This window comes from Branchiostoma floridae, chromosome 15 (assembly GCF_000003815.2).
Source record: "Branchiostoma floridae strain S238N-H82 chromosome 15, Bfl_VNyyK, whole genome shotgun sequence".
NCBI classification, from domain to species: Eukaryota; Metazoa; Chordata; class Leptocardii; order Amphioxiformes; family Branchiostomatidae; genus Branchiostoma; species Branchiostoma floridae.
Window position 1 is genome coordinate 15030308 of NC_049993.1, and position 26115 is coordinate 15056422.

At 40.8% G+C, this 26115-nt stretch overlaps 3 protein-coding genes across 4 annotated transcripts; 2 read left to right on the top strand and 1 right to left on the bottom strand.

Annotated features, from left to right (window-relative positions):
- LOC118432074 (beta-1,3-galactosyltransferase 1-like) lies at positions 1-6459 on the top strand. Of its 2 annotated transcripts, none has more exons than XM_035843584.1 (3): positions 1-99; positions 3649-4991; positions 5730-6459. In XM_035843584.1, the coding sequence occupies exons 2-3, from the start codon at positions 4099-4101 to the stop codon at positions 5962-5964; spliced, it is 1128 nt and encodes a 375-aa protein (XP_035699477.1). In that variant the 5' UTR covers positions 1-99; positions 3649-4098; the 3' UTR covers positions 5965-6459. The 2 variants fall into 2 exon arrangements, with proteins under 2 accessions (XP_035699477.1, XP_035699478.1); XM_035843585.1 differs by lacking the exon at positions 1-99 and adding an exon at positions 2528-2837.
- A 1257-nt stretch (positions 6460-7716) lies between these two features.
- On the top strand, positions 7717-15278 carry LOC118431985 (mitochondrial arginine transporter BAC1-like). Its single transcript, XM_035843447.1, has 9 exons — positions 7717-8136; positions 9155-9308; positions 10837-10905; positions 11441-11503; positions 11639-11711; positions 12157-12204; positions 12547-12686; positions 13018-13083; positions 13556-15278. The coding sequence occupies exons 1-9, from the start codon at positions 8079-8081 to the stop codon at positions 13728-13730; spliced, it is 846 nt and encodes a 281-aa protein (XP_035699340.1). The 5' UTR covers positions 7717-8078; the 3' UTR covers positions 13731-15278.
- Positions 15279-16362: 1084 nt separating this feature from the next.
- LOC118431984 (cytochrome P450 2U1-like) lies at positions 16363-24637 on the bottom strand. Its single transcript, XM_035843446.1, has 7 exons — positions 24471-24637; positions 21273-21465; positions 20058-20286; positions 19323-19731; positions 18887-19084; positions 18364-18490; positions 16363-17752 (listed from the first exon to the last, which is right to left on the bottom strand). Exons 2-7 carry the CDS (start codon positions 21445-21447, stop codon positions 17571-17573), a joined length of 1320 nt encoding a protein of 439 aa, XP_035699339.1. The 5' UTR covers positions 21448-21465; positions 24471-24637; the 3' UTR covers positions 16363-17570.
- Positions 24638-26115: the final 1478 nt, after the last annotated feature.

A 26115-nucleotide genomic window follows, 5' to 3' on the forward strand; every position in this document is an offset into this window, starting at 1 on the left:
CAGACTGGTCAGGACCGTGACAAAGGTTGTATCTGGACAGTCACACTTTCGAGGCTGAACTACACAGACAATATCTGTTTTTCATAGACGAAACTTCAGGTAGGTGACTTTTCATAGCTTCTTCCTCCTACCATAATTCCCATGTATAAGGGTAGGGAAGGCTATATTGTTAAAGTGATCTGTACCGTTGACACGAGGTAGTTGTAAATGGAGGGGGGTGGGGGGGGGGGCGATGTTAGTGGCATTACAGGGACCCTAGGGATAATGTTTACAGTTGTAACCATTTATACTTTCGTAGACATCACGCTTCCGTATAAATCTAAATTTCTCTAACATTCTTGTATTTTAGCTCACAAGGACGTAATTTAACTTCCTTGTTTATAACAGGTGTCTAACGAGAGTATGTAAAATATGTGATAGTGAAAACAGTCGACCCAAAGCTTTAACAATCCGTAGTTTAGTTGTCTGTCTCGTTGACCCTACGTTTGTTTTAATTTTCCGTTACCATAATATAACAGTTAACCATTTTCTCATTCACTCACAATCGATATACTACCTGAGTGTATTCAAATACGGACCACTCAACAACGCAACAAATTAACAGAAAGCCGCGAAGGGGTCAAAAACTAGAGCACCTATTCTTTACCTCTTGGTCAATCTACCACTCCGATAATCACAACAAAGGTATGCCCTGACCAAGGGATATCAAGTTTCGCCGCAGTGGCTTAGAAATCACAATACCTGAATTAACCTTCATTTTTCTGACACCATACATATCACTCAGATGCATTCTAAGCTCGAATTATGTGGTGCACATACAAACAAAGACGCGTGGACAGTTGGCAAGGGAAATAGTAGTCTTAGCTAAGATAATAAGGTCAACGTATTTGGGCAAGAAGGCGCGGCTCAACCTGTGCATGCATGCACCGGACCCTGCAAGGTAGCAGAACAAGGTATCTATGACGCGGGTACATAAGGTAGTACGGGTAAATTTGTTGAAGGCTGTATGTAAAGCCTTATTTGAGTGACAGTGACGAGTCAGACATATACCCTGAGTGTGCAGCTAAAACAAAGGCTACGCGGGTCACATGGCTTCCGGCAGTGACGAACATATATATTTTAAATGGCGTCTTTACTCGACGCCCTGGGTGTGTGACGAAGAAAGTTCGCCAATAGTTTACCAATGATTAATTGCTTTGTTCCTGCAAGGACCTTGGTTTCTGTGATAAAGCTCTCTTAATACTGGAATTTCAGTAATGAACCTTGTCTCGTCATTCGGTTTCCAGTGATGAACTCCTGGTTCGAAGGTTGTTCAGGACTAGGGTTACACGGCGGTCGGTTGCTAGGGTATTCTGTCCCGTTTCTATGCGCGTTCGACAGAGTACCGGGTTACAGGAGGTCTACTATTGGCTAGACTATCGCACTTAATTGCCGATAATTCAAAATCAAAGGCATTTTTAAAAAATCCCAAAAACAGAAATCTCGGGAAAACCGTTGCGGTCATTTTGAGCCGTCAATGAGCTAAGTTGAATTCTTCTTGGTCGAGATCTTAAACGATGTTTGCACGCATGTCATGCCGCACGGAGAGCGGGAGGGTGTAATTGATACCGGTGTAAACAACACTTACCGGTATACTGTTCAAGGTCACCAACGAAAACGCCAGTAGCTTCGTTACATCTTACAGGACGCAAAAAAAGTGACGGCGTAGATGTGCTGTCCAGAAAATTGTTTATATTGGTGAAAAAATATATTTTTTGCCTGATTCAAGGTAGTTGGGGAAAAAAGGCCAGAAAGCACTGTTTTACATGCAATGACCGCAGATGACCTAAATAGAACACGGGTTCGGTTCGAATTAAGGTTCCGGTTCGGAGTTTTTTTTAGGATTTGGGGCCGATTTGACTGTCTCTGAGAAAAGCACTAACGCTTCTCAAAACACCGTTTTTCGGATAATTCAATGTTTCCGATGGAAAAGGGTGTGTTGTCGCTGACCGACAGACTCATTTGACATTTTCTGTAGAAATGTTATTTTTGGTAAAAACCATCAAAAATATATGCTTTTCATAAAAAAATTGCTAATTTGGGGCCATTTTTTACAGGCCGCTACACGGAAAAAATGAATTTTCCTGGGATAATGACTCATATGGCAATGAAGGTCAAGACTTCTTCTGTATACTGAGTAAAAAGGAAAAAAAGTTATCCGATACGTTTTCCGCAAGCTCCGATGGCGCTAAAACACCCAAAACGCACATAGAACGCATGGTCTGGGTAATCAGGCGACGAAACGCTTTACCGCTATCGCGCGCACTAATACCAGGAAGTGTTCGCCGCACGATCAAATCTCCGACACCATAAAACGCTACGAACAACAAGCATTTGGAGAAGTATAAAAGATTATAGACTTTTAAAGCGATAGCCGAAAAATCTAGAGCTAAAACTATGGAGACAACCTCTGATTTGCGTCTTATTCTTAGGGACTATTTAGATACTTTGGACACTTGAAATTCCGAACCGGAACCTTACGTCAGATGGAAGATCGTGGAACAAGGTTCGAATTCGGCTAGTCATGGGAGGTTTTGAGCCCGGATTTGACCACCGTGTTAGTTACCCTGAGTACCACCCTCGTACTCAGGGATCATTCATCATTGGACACCGAGTGCGGAACCATCGAGGCCTCCGGTTCCTAATTGGTTTTTCAGTGCCCGGTGACTCTTCGGCACTGGACGACGAGTGATGAAATCATTTCCATACTAGGCTTCAAAATACAGTGATGAGTTCGATGGTTGTTAAAAAGTGTAAGAGGCCTTTAATGGAAAATGTGTTGGAGATGAAAATTACAGGTAAGGGTTCTGGCTTTTTCATTTTAAGAAACAAACCTGTGCAGTGTAAAATATGCGTTGTTACCATTGTTTTGATGCCATCCCCGAAAGGTCAAAAGGTCACCAGTGTTCGTTTAGTTGCTATATTGACCTTTGCACCGTACCCAAATGATTCATATTCTGTAGACATACTGTTTAGAAGCCGTACTAGCTGCCAATTTGAGTTTTTCAACGACTAAACTTTAAGTAGGTGACTTTTGACAGTTTTTTTCTTACATGTTGACGGTCTGTTACTATTGTTAGATTTGGTCTGCTGTACCCAAGGAGCTCCTTGCTGTACCCAAACTAGCCAAAGGTCGCCTACTCAGTGTGCATTTTTGGCGACGCCTCAGGGTCTATCCTAATAGTATAGGGTGTGTCCGTTTGACAAGAATTCCCAAAATTTCGTAGACATGTCAAGAATTTTCCCCAGACATGTCAGGAATTCGAAGTTGCATCACCCCTTTAGAGGGGAATAACTCGGGAATGGGTCGACGGATCATCATGATATTTTGAATGTAGATAGCTTTAGAGATGTCTTAGCATAATAAAATGCTAATCATGTAAATGATGGGCTAATTTGCATAATTAATAAGGACATTTTTTAATACACAGAGAAATATTAGGCTTACTGTTAAGTATATATCCGATTGGCAAAAAATTCCCGAAATTTTATAGCAATTGCACAATCCTTTTGGTCTATCTGAAATCAGACGAAAACTAACGAGCCCAATAAACAAGGTGATAATTGATTAATATAAGCTTACTAATTTCTCTCTTTTTTTTGCTCAAGGTGGCCAAATTCGGATGAAGTCATGGCACAACTGATCAACTGACACGGTTTTACATCAAAGCAAACCATCTTAACTGGAGTCCTGGAGGCTGACATGAAGAAAAAAAGTTGGACCAGTTCTGAAACGCTTCCGTAAAACAACAGAAAGAAAATCAACATTCCGATGCGCATTCTACATGTAGGCCTAAAATACAATTCGGCACCACTGCCGGTGTACTCCTACCTAGGTGGTCCCGCAATTTTTACAGGCCGGCCTATGATGATCACATGTACTCAAGAACCGACAAAAGTGATACATGCGAATTTCTGAGTGAAAAAAAAAACTACCCAGACCCATATGGCGATGTTTTAAAAAGGCAACCTTCTAGCTAGCTAAAAATAATTTCTACCTCAAAGTGTGACACTTTGTTAACGAATGGTACCTTTATTCCACCATTCCGAAAAAGCAAAATGACTTACAAGTTCCAACTTCTCGCTAAAAGATCAAAGGCCTTTGCATTCGTTCTTGCTGTAACTGTCTTTATTTTGATTGTCAACATCAGCGTATTTTGGACTCCGCCATATTTCAACGATATTGAAAGATACGGACACTACCATGCCGCCACAATACCCAGCAAAATTGACGACCAGTTCGTTAGAAAGATAGAACTATCGACACTAGTTGTAAACCCACATGGGTATAGAATCGTCAACAGTTTAGAAGACAAGTGCAAAGGGGAGGACGTCTTTCTTGTCGTTGTCGTCACAAGTGCACCTGGCCATGTCAAACAGCGGGACGCCATTCGTCAAACGTGGGGGAACGAGAACATATTACCGCATAAAAACGTAAAGGTTCTCTTTGCCCTGGGACGTAGCGACAATCCACAAGTGGAGAACGCCGTACAGAGAGAGGTTCGGACGTTTCAGGACATCATCCAAGAGGAATTTCTGGACTCGTACAGAAACTTGACCATAAAAACAGTCATGGTTCTCAAATGGACTGTTACGTTTTGCAGCGGAGCTGATTACCTCATGAAGACCGATGACGACATGTTTGTCAACATTGAGACGTTAGTATCCCATCTTAAGTCTTTAAAAGATGACAAGAGTTCAGATTTATTTATAGGGGATATCCACACGGGGGTCAAGGCGCTAAGAAGCCCAGCCAATAAGCATTACGTCTCTATGGAGGATTATGAAAATGAAGTTTACCCAGACTACCTCAGTGGAACTGGCTACGTCATGTCCATGGATGTCGTCAGACGACTTTACGTCACAGCATTGATGACGTCACCAGTACCAGTGGAGGATATATACATGGGCATTTGTGCACAACGGGCGGGCATTGCACCACGAGACCACAGGTATAATGGGTTTTATTTTACGTTGGCGCTAATTAATTTCATTTTAAACCATTTCATGAAATATTTAGGTAGTACTTTACATAATGTTTTTGAGTTAACATTATGTGTTGTTATAGAGTACTTAACATTATGTATTTGCAGTTGTGTCATCGTTTTTAGTTTATCTTAAAACTGTCGGACTTAGTTTCTTTATCCCATATAGCAGAATGCCAAAACTAGCTAAGCAAATGTATCCACACGCAGACACACATGCGAACACAGACACACACGCGCGCGCACACACATACAGAAATACACTAACATGCACAAAAACACAGAGACAGACGGATAAGCTAAAACAATTTTTCACTCTCTTGGTAATGATTTTTGTTGTTGTTGTTGTTATTTCGAGATATCCACGCATTGGAAGGGCATTCAGCACTAAGGACAATAAAGTTTCCGTTAAAACTTACCTACTGAAAATACAAACGCACAGACAGACTGACACATAGATAGACAGACAGACGAGTCAAATACAACACATGACTTCCAAAAACCAGGCAGTTGTAATGCAATTTTAGCAACTCGACGGTACTGAAGCGCCGACTAGTAAGCCATGAAGGCAGTACTGCAGCCTTACAACGGATTGGCATACGAGAAACAAGATGGTCACAAGATTTACAATCGGTTTCTCTGTCGTGAAACTTTTAAAAACTTCGATAAAGCATTATTTTGTGTTTTTTTTTCTTTCCTTTACAGCGGTTTTACATCCCTGCAGTTTGGCTTCACCGTCTGCAGCCACCGTAAGATCGTGACTTCTCACTCCTACACTCCCACAGAATTACTCGCCATGTGGAAAGCTCTACAGGAGACTCCAGAGTGTGGTTGGCTACGAACACACTTCTCAATGGTCTACGCAAAGCTACTGAACTTCTCTTATATGATAATACCCTGTTCGTTTCGAGGCTGCAACGTCAGAGAGGAAGAATATTAGCTTGAATGAAGTGCCTTAGATTAATGAAAAGATGATATTAAATTGAGGAGTATATTGAGGGGGGGGGGGGTAATAAACAGTCTAATGGATCCTATTCCAGATACGGCGGCCATTTTGGGTTATCAAGGGTCATGCACGAAAACGAGGCTGTACGTGGTTATGTTGCTAGCTGTTAGTCCTATTATCAAAAGGCCCTATCTGGAATACGTTCTATTGTCTGTTTAACATTAATAATTCATCTGAAGTAACATTACCTTAAGTATCAGTTGGATAGTGGGAGCATCTGCCATTATTTTTCTTTAGATTTCCAGTGATAAAAGGATTTTTCCTCTGATTCCTTTTGCAAAATAAGCAAAACATAACATTGATACTGCTAATGACATGGTTGGGGCACTATAGGGGCACTATTGGAGCACTTTATTGGGGCACTGTTGGGTCACTGGTTGTTGGGGGGCACTGTCGAGGCATCTTGCCACTTGCTGTATTTTCAACTTTAAGAATATCGTCTCGCTTGCAACCGTCACCTCTGGATTCGCTTGCGTCACCTCTAGGTCCATGGGGGCACATCTGCGTCATCGAACCCCGCAGTGACGTAAGCATGCCCCAAGGCGGTGAGATACCACATTTATTGATAAGGAAAGCTCATCAGCAGAAAGTCCGGGTTGCGACTTGTTACGAACTAATACTTTTCAATCCCACTACGTATACGCATTGCTAGTCATGGCTATACGAGGGATAGTTGTCCATAGTATAGCCGTGTTCTGTTTATAAATCGCGTTGAAAATTAAAGGTAGCAAGTCACTAAAACGGAAAATATGTAATGAAACAGCAGTTTCATAATAGATAAACATTTAAGTTAATTGTGTGTATTCTACGAGAAGTGTTGTATGTATGTATGTATGTGTTGGCCTCCAATATCAGCTAAGCTGCCAGTGTTTGCCTTGTATTCAGTGTCTGCCATCCCAATTAATTTAAATTAACTAGATTACTATCAACGTTAACACAATTAGTCGATGTTTGGCATTAAGTATTAAAGTTTCCAAGTTCAACGATACGGCACGCATTTGCAATTGTATTTGTATCTTTTCTTTGTTTTTGTGTGCGTGTATGTGTGTGTGTGTATGTTTGTGTGTGCGCGCGTGTGTGTGTTTGTGTGTGTATGTAACTGTCTACTCACTCCTTAAAAGCACATCAAGTGTTATATAAAAGAAGTATGAAGATCCGTTTGTTTCTTTTTTTCCGTGTGTGTGTGTGTGTGTGTGTGTGTGTTTGTGTGTGTGTGTGTGTGTATGTGTGTGTGTGTGTGTATGTGTGTCACGGTGTGTGTGTGTGTGTGTGTGTGTTTGTGTGTGTCACGGTGTGTGTGCAACCGTTATCATAGCTGGCTGTCAGTGTCAGTCGGCTGCAGTTCCGCATGGTCATATTCCAAAGAGGAAATCTTTCAACAAAAAAAAAAATAAGTTTGTCATGCTTCCAACTGACTTTATCCACGTCGAAGTCAGTCACCTTCGAAAAACTGTAACGCCGCTACCTTATGACAGCCAAAGGAAATGGGCAATGTCTTCCCCAATCTGTAATTAATTTCTTGTATTTAGGTATTCAGAATGCAGAATACTTTGTTTCATACAATAAATCATTTTAATTCTTTACGATTGGAGTTTACAATCTTCGTCAAATGCCATTCATCTTCTTCTTGATTTATGTCGTAGTATAAGAATCCGCTAGGTGGCGCAGTTGTTTGACTGGTTTTCGGTCAATCTGTGGGGTCAAATGAGGTCACAGACAAACGCAGCGAGCTGGCCTAGTGGCATGGGTTGCTCTAAAGGACGTTTCTAGCTACTGGTTGTGGGCTTGGACTCCTTATTTGTCCCTCTTCTCCTTAGAAATAGATCCTGCGGACAGTGAGGTACTGTTTGAACCGCGTTGTTTTAACGACAAGAAGAATATATCCACACGGCAACTGTCAGTTGAAAAGAGGGAGGGGGGCGGTCCCGTGTTGCCAAGAATTTGGTGTGTTTTTGTCAAGACGTATCTGTGCCAAGTGTTGAAACCGGACCTCAAGTCTTAAGGAAAGGGACTAGATAAGGTTCTAGGAGCTTCATGTCACGGACAAGATGACACACAACGAGGACAGGACGCACTGGCTGAAGGAGGGGTTGATAGGACTAGGAGGTAAGGATTTGTTGTTTTTCTGGTTTGTGATTTTTGGTAACGCCTCAGGGCTAGGGAATCTTCAAGAATATTGAATGAATGAATACCTTTAATTAAGTACAGGTCACAACAAGGACAAAACATGTACTGTAAATGCAAATTTAAGTTCGTGGGGATTTAATTTCGCGTCAGCAGGAAAAAAATACTTTTCGCGGTGGTTTTATGTTCGCGGTAGCACCATGGACTGCAGTCTAATACCCTAATAGAAAAATGTTTGCGGTGGTTTTAAGTTCGCGAACATTAATCCACGGGGAACATTTCTGCATTTACAGTAACTGTTAACTGGTAGGCTTCTTTTATTAACACCATATGTAGGTCTTAGTAATGATCTTGAAATGTCCACAGTGGTTTTATGTCTGCATTTTCTCATTGCAACTTCAAACGGTTATAATTTGCAGTGTACCTTATGTGGCAGTCTGGATACAATGTTTATGCATTTAGGGGAAAAGTGCAGCAAGTACCAAGTATTTACCAGTTATTTCGAGGTAGTCTGCCAGTTTCAACTCCAATTTGCAGTCTGCATGGCAAACTTTGAAGCTGAACTGGCTGACTAACTTGAAATAACTGGTAAATTCTTAGGATGTGCTCCATTTTTCATTTTTGTACATAAATTTGTAAACGATGTATCCAGAGTGCACACAACTTTGTTGTCCCATGTACGCTATTTGAGGTCATTTGAGGTGTTTAGGCAGACCCCACTCAGAGTTGGGACTTGTCTTATTGGGCAAGCACATACAAAATCTACTTGCCTGAATCAATTTCACTTGCCCAAAATTCAAAGGTCACTGTTATACATGCTAATATGTCATGACTGAAAAAAAGTGACATTACATCAAAATCGACTCAATGAAAATATTTTACTTGATCGGGCGAGTGAGATCATGCACTTGCCCGACCAGCACTTTCACTTGCCCTAGACAATAGGGCTAGTCATGTCCAACCCTGCCCCACCAATGAATGCCCCCTTATTTTGTTCCAGTTGGTGTTCTGTACGGCACCACCAGTGTAACGGTAGGACATCCCCTGGACACCATCAAGACTAAGATGCAGGCCCAGGCAGGCTTCGAGAGGGGCGGAGCCTTCAAGACACTACTCAAGGTCTTACGGACACAAGGAATCGTTGGCCTTTATAGGTAGGTACTACACTTTAAGAAATAAGAGGGGACTGAAAGTTGGAATTGACAAGCCTATACTAGGTACTTCTGTCTAGTGCTATACTATGCTAAATATATTGCAAATTTTTCATTTGTTTTACTTATAGGTCTGGGCTCATACCTACTCATAACGTTACCTACCTATTGATTGAATTTGGTGATGTCAATTACTCATTGAATTAGCTACAAAATGTACATCAGATTCAGAACCTACATGTTACGACATATGTATTTTGTCGTGTCAATGAAGATTTTCATTTTTGTGGATGATATATTATTATGGATAGGGCTTTTCGAGCTGGCTTCCCTGGCTTAGACCTTTGCAACATTGTTGTTAGTGTTATTTGGAGATTTCCTGCAAACTCCTATCCAAAATTATATCTAGTTGCTTGAGTAACTGCTTTGTGGCATACTATTCTTCTTGGATTCTCCTGTCGATTGGACAGATGAGGAGGCAGACAGGCTATTTGCCTGTTTGCCTGACCTGCACATGACTTTTTATGGTGAAGGAGGGGTGTGCAATTCCTTCTCCACCCTCTCGTCTATTGGAGCACTAAGTCTCACAGGGGCAACTGTATGCAACGTGTGAGGTGGCTCCAGCAGATGCAGCTTTGTTGTTCGGAGTATCCGTCTCCTAGGAGGACTTCCGACCAAGAATGTAAGGGGTTCCTCCTACCCCCGACTCGTGTGCCATGGCGGGTGCGTCATGCGCGAACATGCCACTAAAGGCCTGTCTCGGCAACAAAGCCCCACCAAGGCCACACAAGGCCACTAGCCGCAGCTAGATACTCATTTACACCTAAGTTAATTGAGAAATGTCGTGTAAAGCGCCTTTTCCAAGGGCACAAGATCGGTGACATGGCAGCCGGATTCGAACCCGCAATCTCTCGGTCTCGAGCCAAACATGCTGCGACTGCGCCATGCGGTCCCACATGCAGCATACTATTAGTAGCCTTTTATCCACACTATCTATTCTGCACTTCTAGTTTGCTCTCCTGCCTAAGGACAAGAATATCCTTGGGTAGGGTTATTGGTATTTATGTACCCATCCCCGGGCATAACCCACTGGTTTTACAGGTTTTACTTTTGGGGGTTGGTCCACTCTGAGTCTCTGATTGGTCAGCAGGCTACATTTCAAATACTTCTAAGCCAATCAGAGAGCTGTAAAGTCAAGTGACATTGTTATGTCATATTGTAAACTGTGATGATACATTTTGTTAGGATAGTTTTTAGATTTTTATATTTTTATCTTCAGCAGAAGGTTATGCTTTTTTCAGGAATATCTTGTCATTTCTTGTTAAATTTGTCATGCGATTAGTTCTTATTGCGACCTTAAAATTAATACATTTGGGCTTTCTACAAGCTTATTGTACAGTTACAGTTGTAGTACTGTATAGAATTTCTGGGCTTACTATTTCTTAATATTATGGATTGGTTGTCAATATGGAGTGGTTAATAAATCTTGTTTTTTCCATAACTTGATTGTTGTTTTGTACTTTATCCCCAGGGGCTGTATCCCCCCACTCTGGGGCTCAGGTATCTTCAGATCCACTCAGTTTGCTGTATTTGAGGCAGTGTAAGTCTTTTTCTTCTATTGGAGCAATTAACACTGTATAATGATAGACCTTACTTTGTTTGAAATTAGCATTCTACTCCAGAAGGGAGTGTTATAATTTTAGGAAGTAATGAATCCATACTACTTCACATTATGTGATTAAGTGCCCATTTTCGACCGTCTCCCGAGACGACAAGAGCCAAAGACCCATTAGCCCCACGCGCACGAAATATGATTCAGTCTTCTTCTAAACTCCCCAAGTAACTTCTAATCAATCTAAGCCTATGGCTGAGTGTTATGTGCCTGAATTAAGTTAGTCTTGTTCTGTGTTCTTTGATGTCTACTGAGCAATTGGTCTTCTCGGTGTGCTTAGCGCTCCTCATGTATTCCAAAAATATGCACTATAAAGGAAGTGTCTATATGTATAGGGAATGCATGGGTGGGTGTGCATGCATTGGGTTTATATAGTGCCAGTATATTGTTTTTTTATCGCCTTACGGGTGCATTAACTTGATTAAGCAGAAATTTTTTCTTCTGGTACTTTTTACATGCACAGTTACACTTTCATGGACAACCCCTTTGGGAAATATGAACTACCGATGACTGGAGGTCTACAAGTGTAAGTAACAACAAATCACACTGCCAAAATCTGGTCCATTCACTTTTTACTTTCATTTTGTTCCATTCCATTTCATTTTTGACACTCTGTAATAATATACACGCTCGTGTTATTATTATGTTTCCGTCTCTCCAGGAGGGTGTGTGTAGCGGGAGCCTGTGGTTCCACGGCCAGGGCAATCATAGAATGTCCTTTGGAGTTAGCCAAGGTAAGAATATTTCTTCCATTGTTGTAACAGCAAATACCTAATTTCTATAACCGGTGAACATTCCAAGCAGTACAATTGCGATCACAAGCACTTGTTTGTTTGAGCCTTTTCAAGCCCTTAATTCAACATTGCATTAAAGTTTGGAATAACAATAAATTCATTTACCTTTACATGTATCACAGTATTAGTTTGTTCAAAAGATATAAATAACACATGTATTCATACTCTTATAGACAGTATAATAAGACAATGATTTGCAATTAGGATGCAGTAGTCACCATGAACACAAAGCTAAATTTTAAGCTTTACGATTTACAACTTATGCCACATTGAATGGCTTTCTACAGTTTGTGGAAATGTGGCTACCATAATAGTTGACATTGTATAGCAACAAATAAGGTTTATAGCTGCAGCTGTTATTAAGATTTATTTTCTTCCTAAATAGATCAGAAGACAAACGGGCCAATCATGGCAATTTTCAGGTATCTATAAGGTGAGTTCAACACTGTACACTGGTTTGAATGATCTCAGATGTTCAACTTTGAACGTTTTTATGGTGCAAAAATGTTATAATTTCCCACCCAAAATACTGGTATGCATTGCTATAGTGCTGATCTGACTTCAGATGTAAAGAAACTTACTTTACATAATGTGCACATGGGCCTTTAACCTTAAAAGGGACACACAAATCAGCAACATCACCACAGCAGAGCTTCGCTCCCTCATGGAGGACAAAACTGAGTGGAGAAGAAGGATCCATTGCAACCCGTGATGACATCCCAGATGTCCACGTACAAGGTTTTCTTGATCAGAAACATTTGTTGTTGTTTTGAAGGGTTTTGGCGTGACATGGTGCAGAACAATGGGACTGATGTGCACATACTTTATCCTGGTGGACAGCACGCGGAGACACTTCCCAGATGTCTTCAAGAGACCGCTGCTGGGACCCTTCCTAACGTCTGGGGTGGCAGCAACATATCCTTCTGTTTACATGGATTCAGATAACTGTATATGCATTTCAGTTTGCGGGGATTTAACTTTCGAGGTAGCGGGACAATGGAGCGTACCTTCCGCTACTGCCAAAATTATCCTGTCAGGAACTCCAAATCCTCACACACTACGATTTTAAACTAGGCGCAGTGTGACATACGGCTGCCGCATGGTTACAATAGGCAGTGTTTTTGTATGTACGGGACCGAAAATCACGTGGCTGTGGCCGCGTTGGACAAGTGGCCGCTATAAACTATTTCTTAATGCTAAGGTTATTATTATAGTATTGGTGATAATTGTCCTTAACTCCCCACACGTTGGCCTGGTGGATTGTGTGGCCGCTAGAAAACATGAAGTCTCAAGTACAAGGGAACTATGGCAAGTAAGTAGCTCACCAGTTGTCAACAATCACAGCACTGTATTATACCTGGTAAATCTCTTGAAAGAATGTTTAGATAGGAGAAAATGACCTCATTGCTGTGCTGTCACACTAGGTCATTTGTAATTTGTAAACATTTCATTTTTTCATCTCATTCAAACTTTGAATTTTTTTCATTAATTTTCAAGATTCATCGTTACTTTATTAAATTTTGTAATTTTCATCGTCATGTTGAACTATACACAGTCACTCACACTCACTCACTATCCGGTTTAGCGTGGTTGTTCCCTGTCTTGCAGAGGTTGGACTGACAGCCTTGTATATTGCACGGACACATTTACTGCAACATCTGGTTCATGACGCCAGAAACACGTGACCATAACAGGTCCGAGTTGCCAGGTAACCTTTGTCACCTTGGTCCATACAACTATACACTTAAACCGAAACAGAATTTATCTTTTGTCCATTTTTCCAGGGATATGTCTACATGGCAGAGGATAAAGTTCAACATGAAGGAACGCGGCGGGTTTTGGGGTTTGTATCGTGGTCTGGGCCCCGGGACTGCCCGGAGTTTTCTTGCCAATGGTACGAGCATGATCGTTATGGTGAACGCGCAGAAGAAAGTGTCCGAGTGGGGACTCAGAGGTTAATTTTAATGATCACCCATCGGTTGATGTAAACCTTGGACCTAAAAGAGGACGAATGTGGACTGAAGGTGGACTTACTTGAGTCAGAGGGGGAGTTACTCCTGGAGTAAGTCCACCACATTTTGCCATGTTTGAGAACTGTTGGTGTTAGTTTTATTGGACTATTATCCATAGTAAGGCTTTTACACCAATTTAAACAGTAAGGTTCAAGGTTCAAACAGTAAGTCCATCTTCAGTCCTCCGAGTGAGTCCATTTTCAGACCATTGGACGTATTGTGATTAAAAGAGGAATATGGTCCATGGTATATCGTTCATAAGTCCAAGGTTTGTGATGGCTGAGAGGTTGATTTTAATTATGGTATGAGGATTTTGGATCATTCTTATTTAGAATTATTGTTATTGTTTCTACAATATATCATGGTGAATTGGACGGACCCCCTACGTATTACGCCTCGCTACAAACTACGGTTTACTAGAAACAAATCAAATGTATATGGTTCTAAGTTTTTATGGATCATAGGGTCGTAAGCATAATGCCAACAGTTTCAATTTTATCTTAAGTTAGTATTGTTAAACTCAGACTCCAAATTTAAACCCCAAGATATTCAAACTTGAACAATGTACAACATGGTACATTCTGTGTGACAGAAACATGTCCAGACAACAGAGTTTCTATGATTGTCGTACCTTTGACTTTATTCAGATCCAATTTTAGCTATTACAACATTATGTTGCCAGCTATTCTTCCAGTGGTCTACATAAAATACATTAATACATGCACAACATTACATACATAACATAATGTATAGTTGAGACAAGCTGCTGGGAATGTCTATCTAAACAAGCTTGAATATACATGTATAATCATGTCATCAAAATCTTAAATTTTATATTATTTAATTTAATCAAAGGTGCAAAATCATGTAAGACAAAACAGATAGTATAAGCTATCTGATATACAATTAGATATAAGCCAACTTACTTTTCCTGATTTTATAACTATTATTGAAGTGCCTTGTTGATGATAGTGCATTTTTATTGCTATTTGATAATCTTTTAAAACAAATTCAGGGACTCACACACTTCTCAGTATGAAGGAAGAAACAGAAAGAAGAACAGTTAACACCTACACGGCAAGCAAAGTTTGCTTGGTAAAAGTTGTTAATCACCAAGCAGAGGTTTGGCTCTGGCTTTGTTTTTAGGCGTTTTTTGTCAAGCCTTTTATTTTGTCCTTTTTTCCTCATGTCTAATGGAAAGCCGAACAAAACACCTAAAAACATAGCCAAAGCCTAATATCCACTTGGGGAGATACAATCGTATGTTAATAGCCCTTCTTCTTACCAACTGCATGCAGATGTTATAGCCAGACATTGTTTATTCCTTTTCATCATACCTCTATCTACCCCAATAGATCTGCCTAGAGATTGATGCATTTAGCACCAACTGAAGGGTAGTAAGGTTGGAAGGGTCTCTGTTAATGTTGGTATATTGTATCTAGTATGTTACCCACATTTTTAATAGAATAAAGAAAAAGAAGACTGTTAGGAGGCGCGAGACTGATGTGGACTTTTAACTCTTTTTAATCCATGAAAATGCTACATCTGACACAGGGCCGGACCTCTCTCCCTGGCTATCCCTGAGTGAAGGTCTGGTCTCTATCTAGGTCACTAGTGGGCCAGACTAAGTCTTTATTAGTGATCACATCACACAACCCCATCAGACATCATCACAAAGACGCATATGAAATCCCAACAACTTTATTGTTTATTGCTTTTCATGATAATCTTGAATGTACCCCATGGAGTTTTTAGATAAATTTTAAGTCATCAACTGGTTGCCTTTTATACAACTGTGAAGTTTATTTCCTGTATACAGAGTATATTACATGAAGCCACTATCATTCATTTTATGTAATGATCTCTCTATCTATAATTGTTTAAAGTGAATTGTGTTAATCTATTTCCTTTGGCTTTGGAATATCCTTTGAAGAACAATATTCAAAATTTCGCCACGTCTTCACTAATACATACAACTTGATAAGGTTAATGATTTGATAGATGATATGTTTTTGAATGTTATGATGCACTGTGTCATATTTTTTTCATCCACCCATGGTAACCCATGTAGATTTGTAAGCTATTTTACAAAACTACCTTATTTTGGTAGGACGTCATTTTGTGACTTTATTTTGCCTTTTTTTTTAGTTTCCGTTAACAACAGAAGGCGTATAAGACATCATTATTCCTCCATCTACACCTGCTGTCGCAAATCTGTTGCAGATCTTAAAATTCCTAGTTCTGGGTATATTATTTTTCCGAAAATCGTTTAGGGATTACAAACGCGGGCCTCGAAATACCCCACCCCCACCACCATGTCCCAGATTGACAAAAAAGGCAAGGTACGAATATGATTAAATTAAAGAATTAACACAAACAAAACCAGACAGAATTGTAAAACATCACAAGCTCGAAATAAAAGGGGTCTTTAATAAAGCAATATTCTAATTTCTTACTGAAAGTTCAGAAATTGCTTCCCCAATCACTTTCACTGATAGACAATCTTGCGGCACGTGGCAAATCCACCGAACACCCACGTCCAAAGCAATGACAACAACAAGAAACTTGACAAGAAAGAATCAATGCGTAATGTTTTATTGTGATCATGATAAAATAAACAATCAGTCCACACAGACAATACCACTGACGTAATCATGAATAGTAATAAAAGAAGGTCTGATATTCGTCGACAATGGAAAGTTTTCTTGACGAAAAATTTACTTCTACACAACTTTCATTCCGGTACGGTCAAGTACGTCTTGGACTGTCCTAAGATTTTCATGGTGTGGACTTCTTAGGGCGCGGTCACATACAGTTCGTGTGATCGTCGTATCATCGTAAAAGTTGGGCAATTTGGAATGGGCAAATGTCGCCTGTAAAGTTCAACTGTCTTGGTACAAAAATGCGGTTTTGGTGGTTGGTCCTGTCCCTGTCTGCTTGAAAATCATATATATGGCATCAGAATCAAAACATCATCATTGATATGTATGCCAATGATAGAAATACTCTATTCAATTACATAGTAAGTAGATTCTCTCATTTTAGACACATGAGTAGTACTGACAAGTTTATATTCCTCATGCGTTTTGATAAACCAACCATTATGATAGTTAATAAACTCATGCAGTCTTACATTTTCACCGTTACCAAGAAGCGAGAAGAAGCCAAACTTCTGTGTTAGACAAGATTTGTGATACTTTTATGTGTATATATGTTTGACTTGTTGTGACCTGTACTTAGCTCGGAAGAGCAAAACTGTACAATAAAGGTATTCGTTCATTCATTCATTCATTCATTCATTATAATACTCTTTGCCAGCGGCCAATAAAGAAATTATTTAGGCTACGGTCGACAGGCACAACATTTTCAATCGGATTTATATTTATTCTAGATGACACGAAATTAAAGGCTTGTGTTTTGCCCTTTTGATTTGCAGAATACTAGTACTTTGCCCACTTAAAGATAAATTTGCCGTGCCAACGTCACGCTAGCTTGGTATATACCATGTATACATTAACCAAACACTGTAGCAAACGGTGTATTAGTAGTACATCAATATTTAGCCACTATCCGCACAGTTTGTTACTTCAGTATGATTTTTCAACATGATTTTAATCAATTATTGTACTATATTAAGCAGGGTGTTAAAATATTTTTAAATGTTGTAACGACGAGCTTCAGGTGTATTGTTCGCGAGATCCTTAATGAATAAAACATTGGAACATTGTATTTACATTATTGTAAAAATGATAGCATATTTTCAGAAGGTAACATTATGGCAATGACACTAAGCCAGTGGTTCAGCTTGAAGTTTGAAGTTCTTGGGCGAATGGGTGATACCGTTAATCCCCGTGGTGGATGGCTTGGCAGCGCCCTCTGGCAGTTTGAAGGTGAAGTGCTGCAGCAGGGAAGTGAAGAACACGAAGAGCTCCATCTCTGCCAGCTGCTTCCCCAGGCACATGCGTGGGCCTACCGAAGATTGCATGGTTAATTGTACAAAAACGGAAAGAGAAAAAAAAATCATTTGTTGTCTGAACAGGAGAAAACAGGATGAAGTTCTCATATCCTTACTTCCATTATATGTATAATAATACTAAGAACATGTACAGTCAAACGTGTAATGACAAGAGGTGGTCATTAAAAATTAAGTTTCAAGAAGAAACAATAAGGTGCTTTTGGCTTCGGGTAGTCTACGTAGACAAAACATGTGGCTTCACAATACAGCCGGGGGATACAGATCTTTTATGAGTAGCGGGACAAATATGACAGTAGCATTATCACATCTTTTCATATATTTTTCGCTGCTTGCCAATCAACGACCCTGGCGTAAAGGATATATATGGCCCTTTCTCCTCCCTACATGTGCTAAAGAGCTTTCAGCCAATCAGATCTCGTTATTTTGCTGGGTACAAGATGTCGACTAATCACGTTACGTCTTGGTCGTAGGCGACAATGTGATTGGTTGGCTAACGCATGACAAGGACTTCAACAACAAGAATGATGTATCGCCAGTACAGGCCAGTACACCAGGATTGCTGATTGACACATACAGTCAGCAGAACATGAAAGAGTGATCTCACCGATACCAAACGGCATGACGTGGTCGTCCCTCTGGTACCGTCCCTGAGCGTCCAGGAAGCGGCCGGGGTCGAACTTTCCTGGGTTCGGGAAATGTTCCGGGTCGTGGTGGACGGACCACAGGTTGGGCTGTAAAACAAACGAAACCATTAACAAATCATCTCTTATCCTCCGAAATCACGCCCCCCCCCCTTGCGTATCGACCAATGGCCATGGCGTACCGACCTGTTATGCCTTTTTTAACCACTCAAAACTTGGCGAACTGTTATCAGCAATTATCACCTGTAGGCTGTTATCAAAAGGGAACGCGATTTAATGATTCAATTCTGACCAGGGCGTACTGATTGGTCACTGCTTAAACGCATAGAGAGCTCGCAGGAGTTTTGTTTAATACAACCTGCTGGTTAAAAACCAACAATAGTCTCCAAGAAATTAATACAGAAGCGCAAATGGAAAAGCAGCAAAAGCCATGCTCTAAAAATAGTTTATTTCGTTTGTATAGCCAGACTCAGACAAATGGCTTACCATGACCGTAGTGCCTTCGGGAATGTCGTATCCATGGAAACTGGTGTCACGTGACGTGGCGTGAAAGACGCTTGTCGGTAGGATGGTGCCGATGCGAGCCACCTCGGTCAGGACGGCCTCAGTGTACGGCATCTGGGCACGGTGGGCGGTGGACGGCGGCTTGTCGTGTCCGAGCACGGAGTGGATCTCGTCTTGAACCTGGAAATAAAACACGTAGGAAAAGGAAATTGAATAATTTACTAAGAATTCTAGTCACTAAACCAGTTACTGTAAGTTTAGTCATCCTCAGCAATCATCAGTTAAGTCGTCCTCAGCAATTTCACTTTCAACACGTGACCGTTCGGAAACGTGACGATCAAAGGTGCCCAGAAGCAGTACCGTATCCTGTTTCTATTATTGTTTCTTATTCGTTCTAAAGATTGCTAGTATTTAGTACCTTTTGTTGGATGTCCGGGTTGAGAATCATGTACAGAAACGCCCAGTACAGAGTAGTGGAGGTTGTTTCCGCCCCAGCGATGAACAAGTCAAACAGCACCCTTTCTGTGTTCTCGTCAGTGAACGTGGTCTCGTCGTCATCCTCGCGAGATTTGGTTTCCCTCACGTACGTGTCGATAATGTCCCGGATGTCATTGGAATCGAATGTCTTCTTGTGGGAGTCCATTTCTTCTCTTATATAGGCTTTAATGGTACCCACTGCGTCAACTATGATTTGTGCACCTCGTCCCAATCCTGGAACACGTCGCAAGATTGGGAAAAAGACGGCCAGTTGGCCGAAAAGGTTTGTGGCAAATGCTCGGTCAAGGGCATCCATCAAGTGTTTGAACTTGCCGTCGGTATATTCGAACCTAAGAAGATACACGAACGATGGTGGTGTTACTACACTTCTTTATAGTAGATGTGTGAGTGTTTGTGTGTGTGTGTGTGATCGTGTGTGTGTGCGTTTGTACGTGTGTGTATGTGTGAGATTGTGTTTTGTCTGTGTTTTGTGTATTTACGTGTGTGTGTGCGTATATGTATGGTTGCGTGTGTGTGTGTATGTGTGAGAGTGTGTTTTGTGTGTGTGTGTCTGTGTGTGTATGTGATGTTTATGTGTGTCTCAGTGTTTTGTGTGTGTATGTGTGTGTGTGTGTGTGCCTTTTTTTCTGTGTTTCGTGTTGTTTTCCAAACTTACCTGCATCCAAACACAATAGAACAGATCACGTTGGTGACGGCATTCTGGACCATACGGCTAATGTCGAACTGTTTGTTTCCCATCTTCACAATCTCTGCTTGTAGAGCGACCGACTCCTCCAGGATCTTCCCCTCCAAACTTCTTTTCCCGAACCCGAACTCTCTCAGAGACATCAGCGTAAATTTCCGGTGCTCTTTCCATGGAGTGCCGAAAGGAGCCCCGAGGATACCTGGGAAAGATGGTTCGTTCGTTCATACAACCAAGATATTATTTTTTCTTACGCCAAATAGCAATTACTCATGTATCCTCCTAGGCAGTGTCCCCAACGGCGCTAGCAAACGGCCTGTTGTAGACCCTGCTATCTGAACGGTCACCAGCAGTTCCTTACTGCCCTGCTTATAAATATTAATGAGCTTACCCTTGTATGGGTACCAGCCAATCAGCGCCAAGATTACAAAGTTTCCAAGATAGTGGCGGCGGAAACAAAAACAAGATAACGGTTGTATGTTTTTCTAGGAATCCAAAAGAGAAAAGTAAGACGTAACATGATTGGCTGGTGGCTTCCTAGCTGCTTTTGCGAGATCCCTTTTGAAAACTGAAAGGCCTATTCTCTGATTGGCTGACAGCTGTTTTTTGGCGATACTCACAGTAACTGCAGGTGACCGTTCAGATAGCAGGGTCTACAACATGCGATTTGCTTCGCCGTTGGAGACACTGTGTGGGAGGAAGGCAACATGACGTGTATTTAGATTTACAGTTTATGGAGTAATTTCTATTTGGCGTATCTTACAATCCTTGAACGACGCAGTCTTTCATTCTTACCAATGGTGTTAGCCCTGAAAAATCTTGGGACGCCGGCGCGTTGTTTGGAATAACTGTTAGCGGGAAGTCGACAGCACTTCAACCAAAGCTACGATCGTTGTAACGTAGTTACATACCCTTGCAACTATTACAATAGCGCATGCACAGCGAGATGCATTGTGGGTAAGAATTTTAAAGTTGAAGGTCCCCAATTCGTAGACAAATATTGTCTAAACAATGCGTAATGCACGTCAACGTGTATTTTTGTTTATGTCACAGGAGCCCACACTTTGGGCAAGCTTGCCACAATACATCCAGTTGCCCAGGCTTATTTTAATCCATGACAGGCTTATTGGCGTAAATATTACCTGAAATTTGACTAACAAAATTAGCAAATACAGTGGTAGAGCTTACCTATCCTCTTGGGGTTGATAAGGGCAACTATTGGATTAAATGGTCTGCTGGAAAAGTCTTCTCCTCTCTTCAAGAAAGCCTCGTGCATGACGTCATATCCGGAGAGTACAACCATCGTTTCCCTCCCCAGCTGTATCCGGTAAACAGGTCCGTACGTCTTCGCCCATTCGGTCATCGTCACAGCGCGGTGACCCTTAGGGTAAACATACAGGGCAGACGTCACATTTAAGTTGCGCAGTAGAGGCTCAAAATTAGAAAACTGGAAATTAGAAGTCTGGCTCTTGGTTGGCTCAAACAACATGCCAAGTTAGTTAGAGCACCTCTGCCTCAAGGGACAGAGGTGCTCCATATAACCGACTTGTGACCATACCATGTGGATTTCAAACCAACAAAATCCTCACCCCTGATTGGCTGAGGACAGATGGCTGTGCTCTAAAATGAGGGCTACAAACACACACACACACACAAACACACACACACACACACACACACACACTGGATAGGATAAAAAGAACCCAACTCAGAAACGGGTTGCATGATCCTATTTTGCAAATTCTAGAAGACAAAAGTATACACCTTTCTTATTGTCCCTCGATAATGAATGAATAAATAAAAGACCAGCGTTGAGAATGAATATATTTATAGAATGCACCGCCAACGGTATAAAGTATAAAGTTTAAAGGTCTTTAAAGGGTAGTGGTGGGTACCGGTACTGAAAATCCAGGTCCAGGTCAGGCCCAGAGGATCAGGTCCAGGCACGAACCCTATGAAATTCGTACGAATTTTTGTGATACACACGAATCGCTATGCGAAAACGCACGAATATTATGAAATTCGCACGAATCACTATGCAAAAACGCACGAATATTATGAAATTCGCACGAAGCACTATGTGATTCACACGAACCTTATGAGATTTGCACGATCCTTATGCGAAATTGCGCAACCACTGTCGGGGTCACGTGACAGACGGAGCGGGATTTTCAAGATGGCGGCTTCGATCGGCGGCGACAAAAAATACGATGTAACACGCTGAAATGAAGCAAAACAGTAGCTCACAGGCTATCAAATACATCTTTGCGACGGTAAATGTCCATTCCATGCCTTGAAATATAAATATCACGGGTAGAAACGCTCAAAATCATGCCTCCTCCCGGCCGCCGTTTTTGCATAAGGATCGTGCAAATCTCACAAGGTTCGTGTGAATCGTTCGTACGAATTTCATAGGGTTCGTGGAAATGCTTAGGCACCCCTCAGGGTCTGAACCTGAACCTGGACCAAATTCAGTATGAGATTGAGAGAACATGTGAATGAACGATAAAATAATGGTCCATTTTGCTACGAAGAGGTATATTTTATGGATTATTTGACTCCCACTGGCGTTCTAAAATCCATTAAGACTTACTGCCTCTGTTTGATTGACTATAAAACTTTGCAGAAATGAATATACGCTCTACTATGCGTTGCTCTTGTTATTTTCTTCGACAGGTAAGCCCGAAAACTTTGATGCCTGATCATATAATCAGTTCCTTTTCAAATCGGTCCAACATCCGGTCCACCGAATTTTTTTAGGTCAGTTTTTTTTTTCCGGTCTAATGAGAAAAACCGGTTTTGCACAGGTGTGACAGCGATCTCGCCCCCCCGGCGATCTCGCCCCCCCGGGGGGCGAGATCACTAGCGTTTTCGCCCCCCTTTAGCGTTTTCGCCCCCCCCCCCCAAGAGCAGCTGGCTACTACATATTACAGGTGCGCTACCTGGTACTATACTGCACCTGGGGAGTAACGTATATGGTGTGTTACCTGGTACCTATATGGCACCTTATTACCGTACCGTAAGATGTCCTACCTCGAAAGTCGATACTATATTGTTCGGTGCAAACATGACATTGAAATGAAAAAGACAATTTTTGCAGCTGAGGTGGCATAAAAACAGTGCTACTGCGAACGTATAAATCAACACCGTCTATGGTACGGAATACGTCAGCTATATGTTTTCAATTTGTCACAGTGTTTTCTTTCTTGTGCTGGAAACATTTCCAAAGCACTAACAAAAACACACGTGAATAATAGTTTCTCATTATAAACACTATCTACGCGCAAGTTGATATAGCTGTTGCTAAATGCTACACAAACACTGGTAAAGTACCTGTCTTAAGAAACACGGGTAAATGCATCAGTTCCTAAATACTAGAAAAAACAGTCATGTTGGAGGTGAAGATATCCCTTGGCCAGGTGCATATACCAAAATGTGCGTTATTCTAATTAATACCTAATATTTGCATAATTAATAAAGACATAGTTCTTTTGTGGTCACTTCATGGTAGAGACTTCATATTGGAGATATATAGGTTGCTTGAGGACAGGTGAATACATCTTATGTCAAGACTCAGGTATATGCAATAATGGGAATACAAGGGACCAAACCCTCCTTGTCTGAAACAAGTTCAACTATCTTATTACCATGTAATTACGTTAATATTGATACTATGAATGGAGTTATGTATCAAACTCGTGTACTTATATCATTCTGAAACTACATTTTGTGATTTATACCAATCAACTTCTAAAATGTCATGTAAACCCGTTTTTTTTGGGGGGGGGCGAAATCGCTAAAGGGGGGCGAGGTAGGGGGGCGAGATCACTAGCCGGGGAGGGCGAGATCGCTAGTGATTTCGCCCCGGGGGGGCGAGATCGCTAGTGATTTCGCCCCCGGGGGGGCGAGATCACGGGGGGGCGAGATCGCTGTCACACCTGTACACCGTAACGGTACCCAGCCCTAACAAAGGGCATTGACCCATCGGGCATCGAATGACTGCGTTGCCAAATAAAGTGCTACGGTTACGGTTCTACGGTTAGAGTTGGGTTAGGTAAACGTTAACCGCCAAGGCCTGGTCACTAATCTCTAAAATCCGATTGAATATGTTCAACGGCCCAAATGTACTTGTATCTGCTTGAAAATTACCACAGCCAAGGAATCTTATAAAGGAATCTGACAATAGTTCCTACCCCAAGATAATACTTAGTCAATAGAATGTATGTAACGTTTACCCTTGCAATAGGTGAACAGGATAACTTTACCCTGTTACCAATTGTACCCTGTTGTCAAACAGTTGCATAAAGTTTTACAACGTGTGTTAAGTTAAATTCTTCATTTGTTGTGTGATGGTAATTTTATGTACCGTAAGTTAAAATTGCTCACCGTTGCGAGAGAGAAGATATTACCGACGACAGGCAATCCTCTTGGGCCGGGTGGAAGGTTCTTAGGTGTGCTGAAGAACCATGAAGTCACCACGAACACCAGTAGAAGGACCAGAGACGTCTGTAAGATCACGTTTTCGCCAACTAAAGACGTTACCAACTGTGCGGCAGCCATCTTCAACTTTGTAAAGGTCAGCGTTCGGAATGGTCAATGTCCGGACGGGCATTTGTTTACATAATGGAGTCATGTGCATTAGAGGGCGTTTCAACTTGGAACAAACCATTTCTTTCTGGGGGTAAAATTGTGGTTTCATCAAGACAATTTTACAAGGGGTGTCACTTGACCCTGTTTGGAAGTGTTCTTTGTGTTATTTCACGGGAAGTGCACGGCGAATCAAACAATTGTGACTGAAATGTTATGTGTACCTACATTAAAAAAAATGGAAATCTTGACAGAAATTTTTGTTTTGTTTTTGCTTGATACACATTAAAATGCTTGTGGATAGATTGATAAAATATATGTTTCTTAATGTAAGTAATTCAGTACAATTGAGAAGGCAACTAACTTATCGACGAGATATGATAGAAAATAAGTTTTTATACAGTTACTGGCAAGAATAAATGAATACCATTCAGTATTAAAATGTATACTCTAGAATACACTCTGGTAGTGCGAACAGGGACACATCATCAGTGATGAACCGATATATGTAATGTTTTAAACGCTTTACTTCCAATTACCACCAAGAAAGAAATAGAGAAATAGGGTTGGTACAGAATCTATTATTATCTTATTATTCTATGCTGAATTTTTCAATGCGGCCGAAGCTATTGAACATGTACAGTTTAACGATACTAATTTGAAATGCTCCATATCTTTCATATCGTGCATGATGTATCATTGGTATCATAGAAATTATCAAATTGTACTATTATTCGGAATGTCAATATAAAGAGGGCCTATGTTCTGCATACGTTTTTCTATCACTTTATTTACCGTATACGTAATGTAAATGGTAAGAACATGTTGGGAAACTATTTCATAACGTTTTATGTCAAATTAAAAGAGATCGTGCAAATTAAACTAATGTGTAATCGACAAGACTGTCTGACTCCTAACGTGCAATTTTTCTACAACATTGGAAACCTTACCCTAATGTAACATCCAAACCTATAAGATAAGCCAAGTATCTTTCGTTCTTTTTGGAGATTTTGCAAATCGAGGACGAAAGCTATCCGACTGCTTTATGTTTTTATACCATACTAACTTAAAGTACTTAGACTAAGTTGGAAAGAATCCATTAATAATTTTGCAATCATCTTTCTATTATATGCAACCATGTTGTTATTTGTTTTTAATTCGTTGATACATGGTATAAATTTTTCAGCTAAATCTGCATGTATAGAAACAAGAAAAAGTCTATTTGTTTCAAAGAATCTAAAGCCTGTTTTTGATTATTTTGCAGCTTTTCGCTATACTACAGCATTGCTCAGTTCTTTTCTAATCATCATGATACTAACTTTGAATAGAAGATGAATCACCAAATATATAATATCTAAATTGCCTAATGTTCAAGAGCAACATAAGTGATGTGCGCAAAGTTTAATCGTGGGGCATTCTTAATTCTCAAATGTGAGCAGAGCAA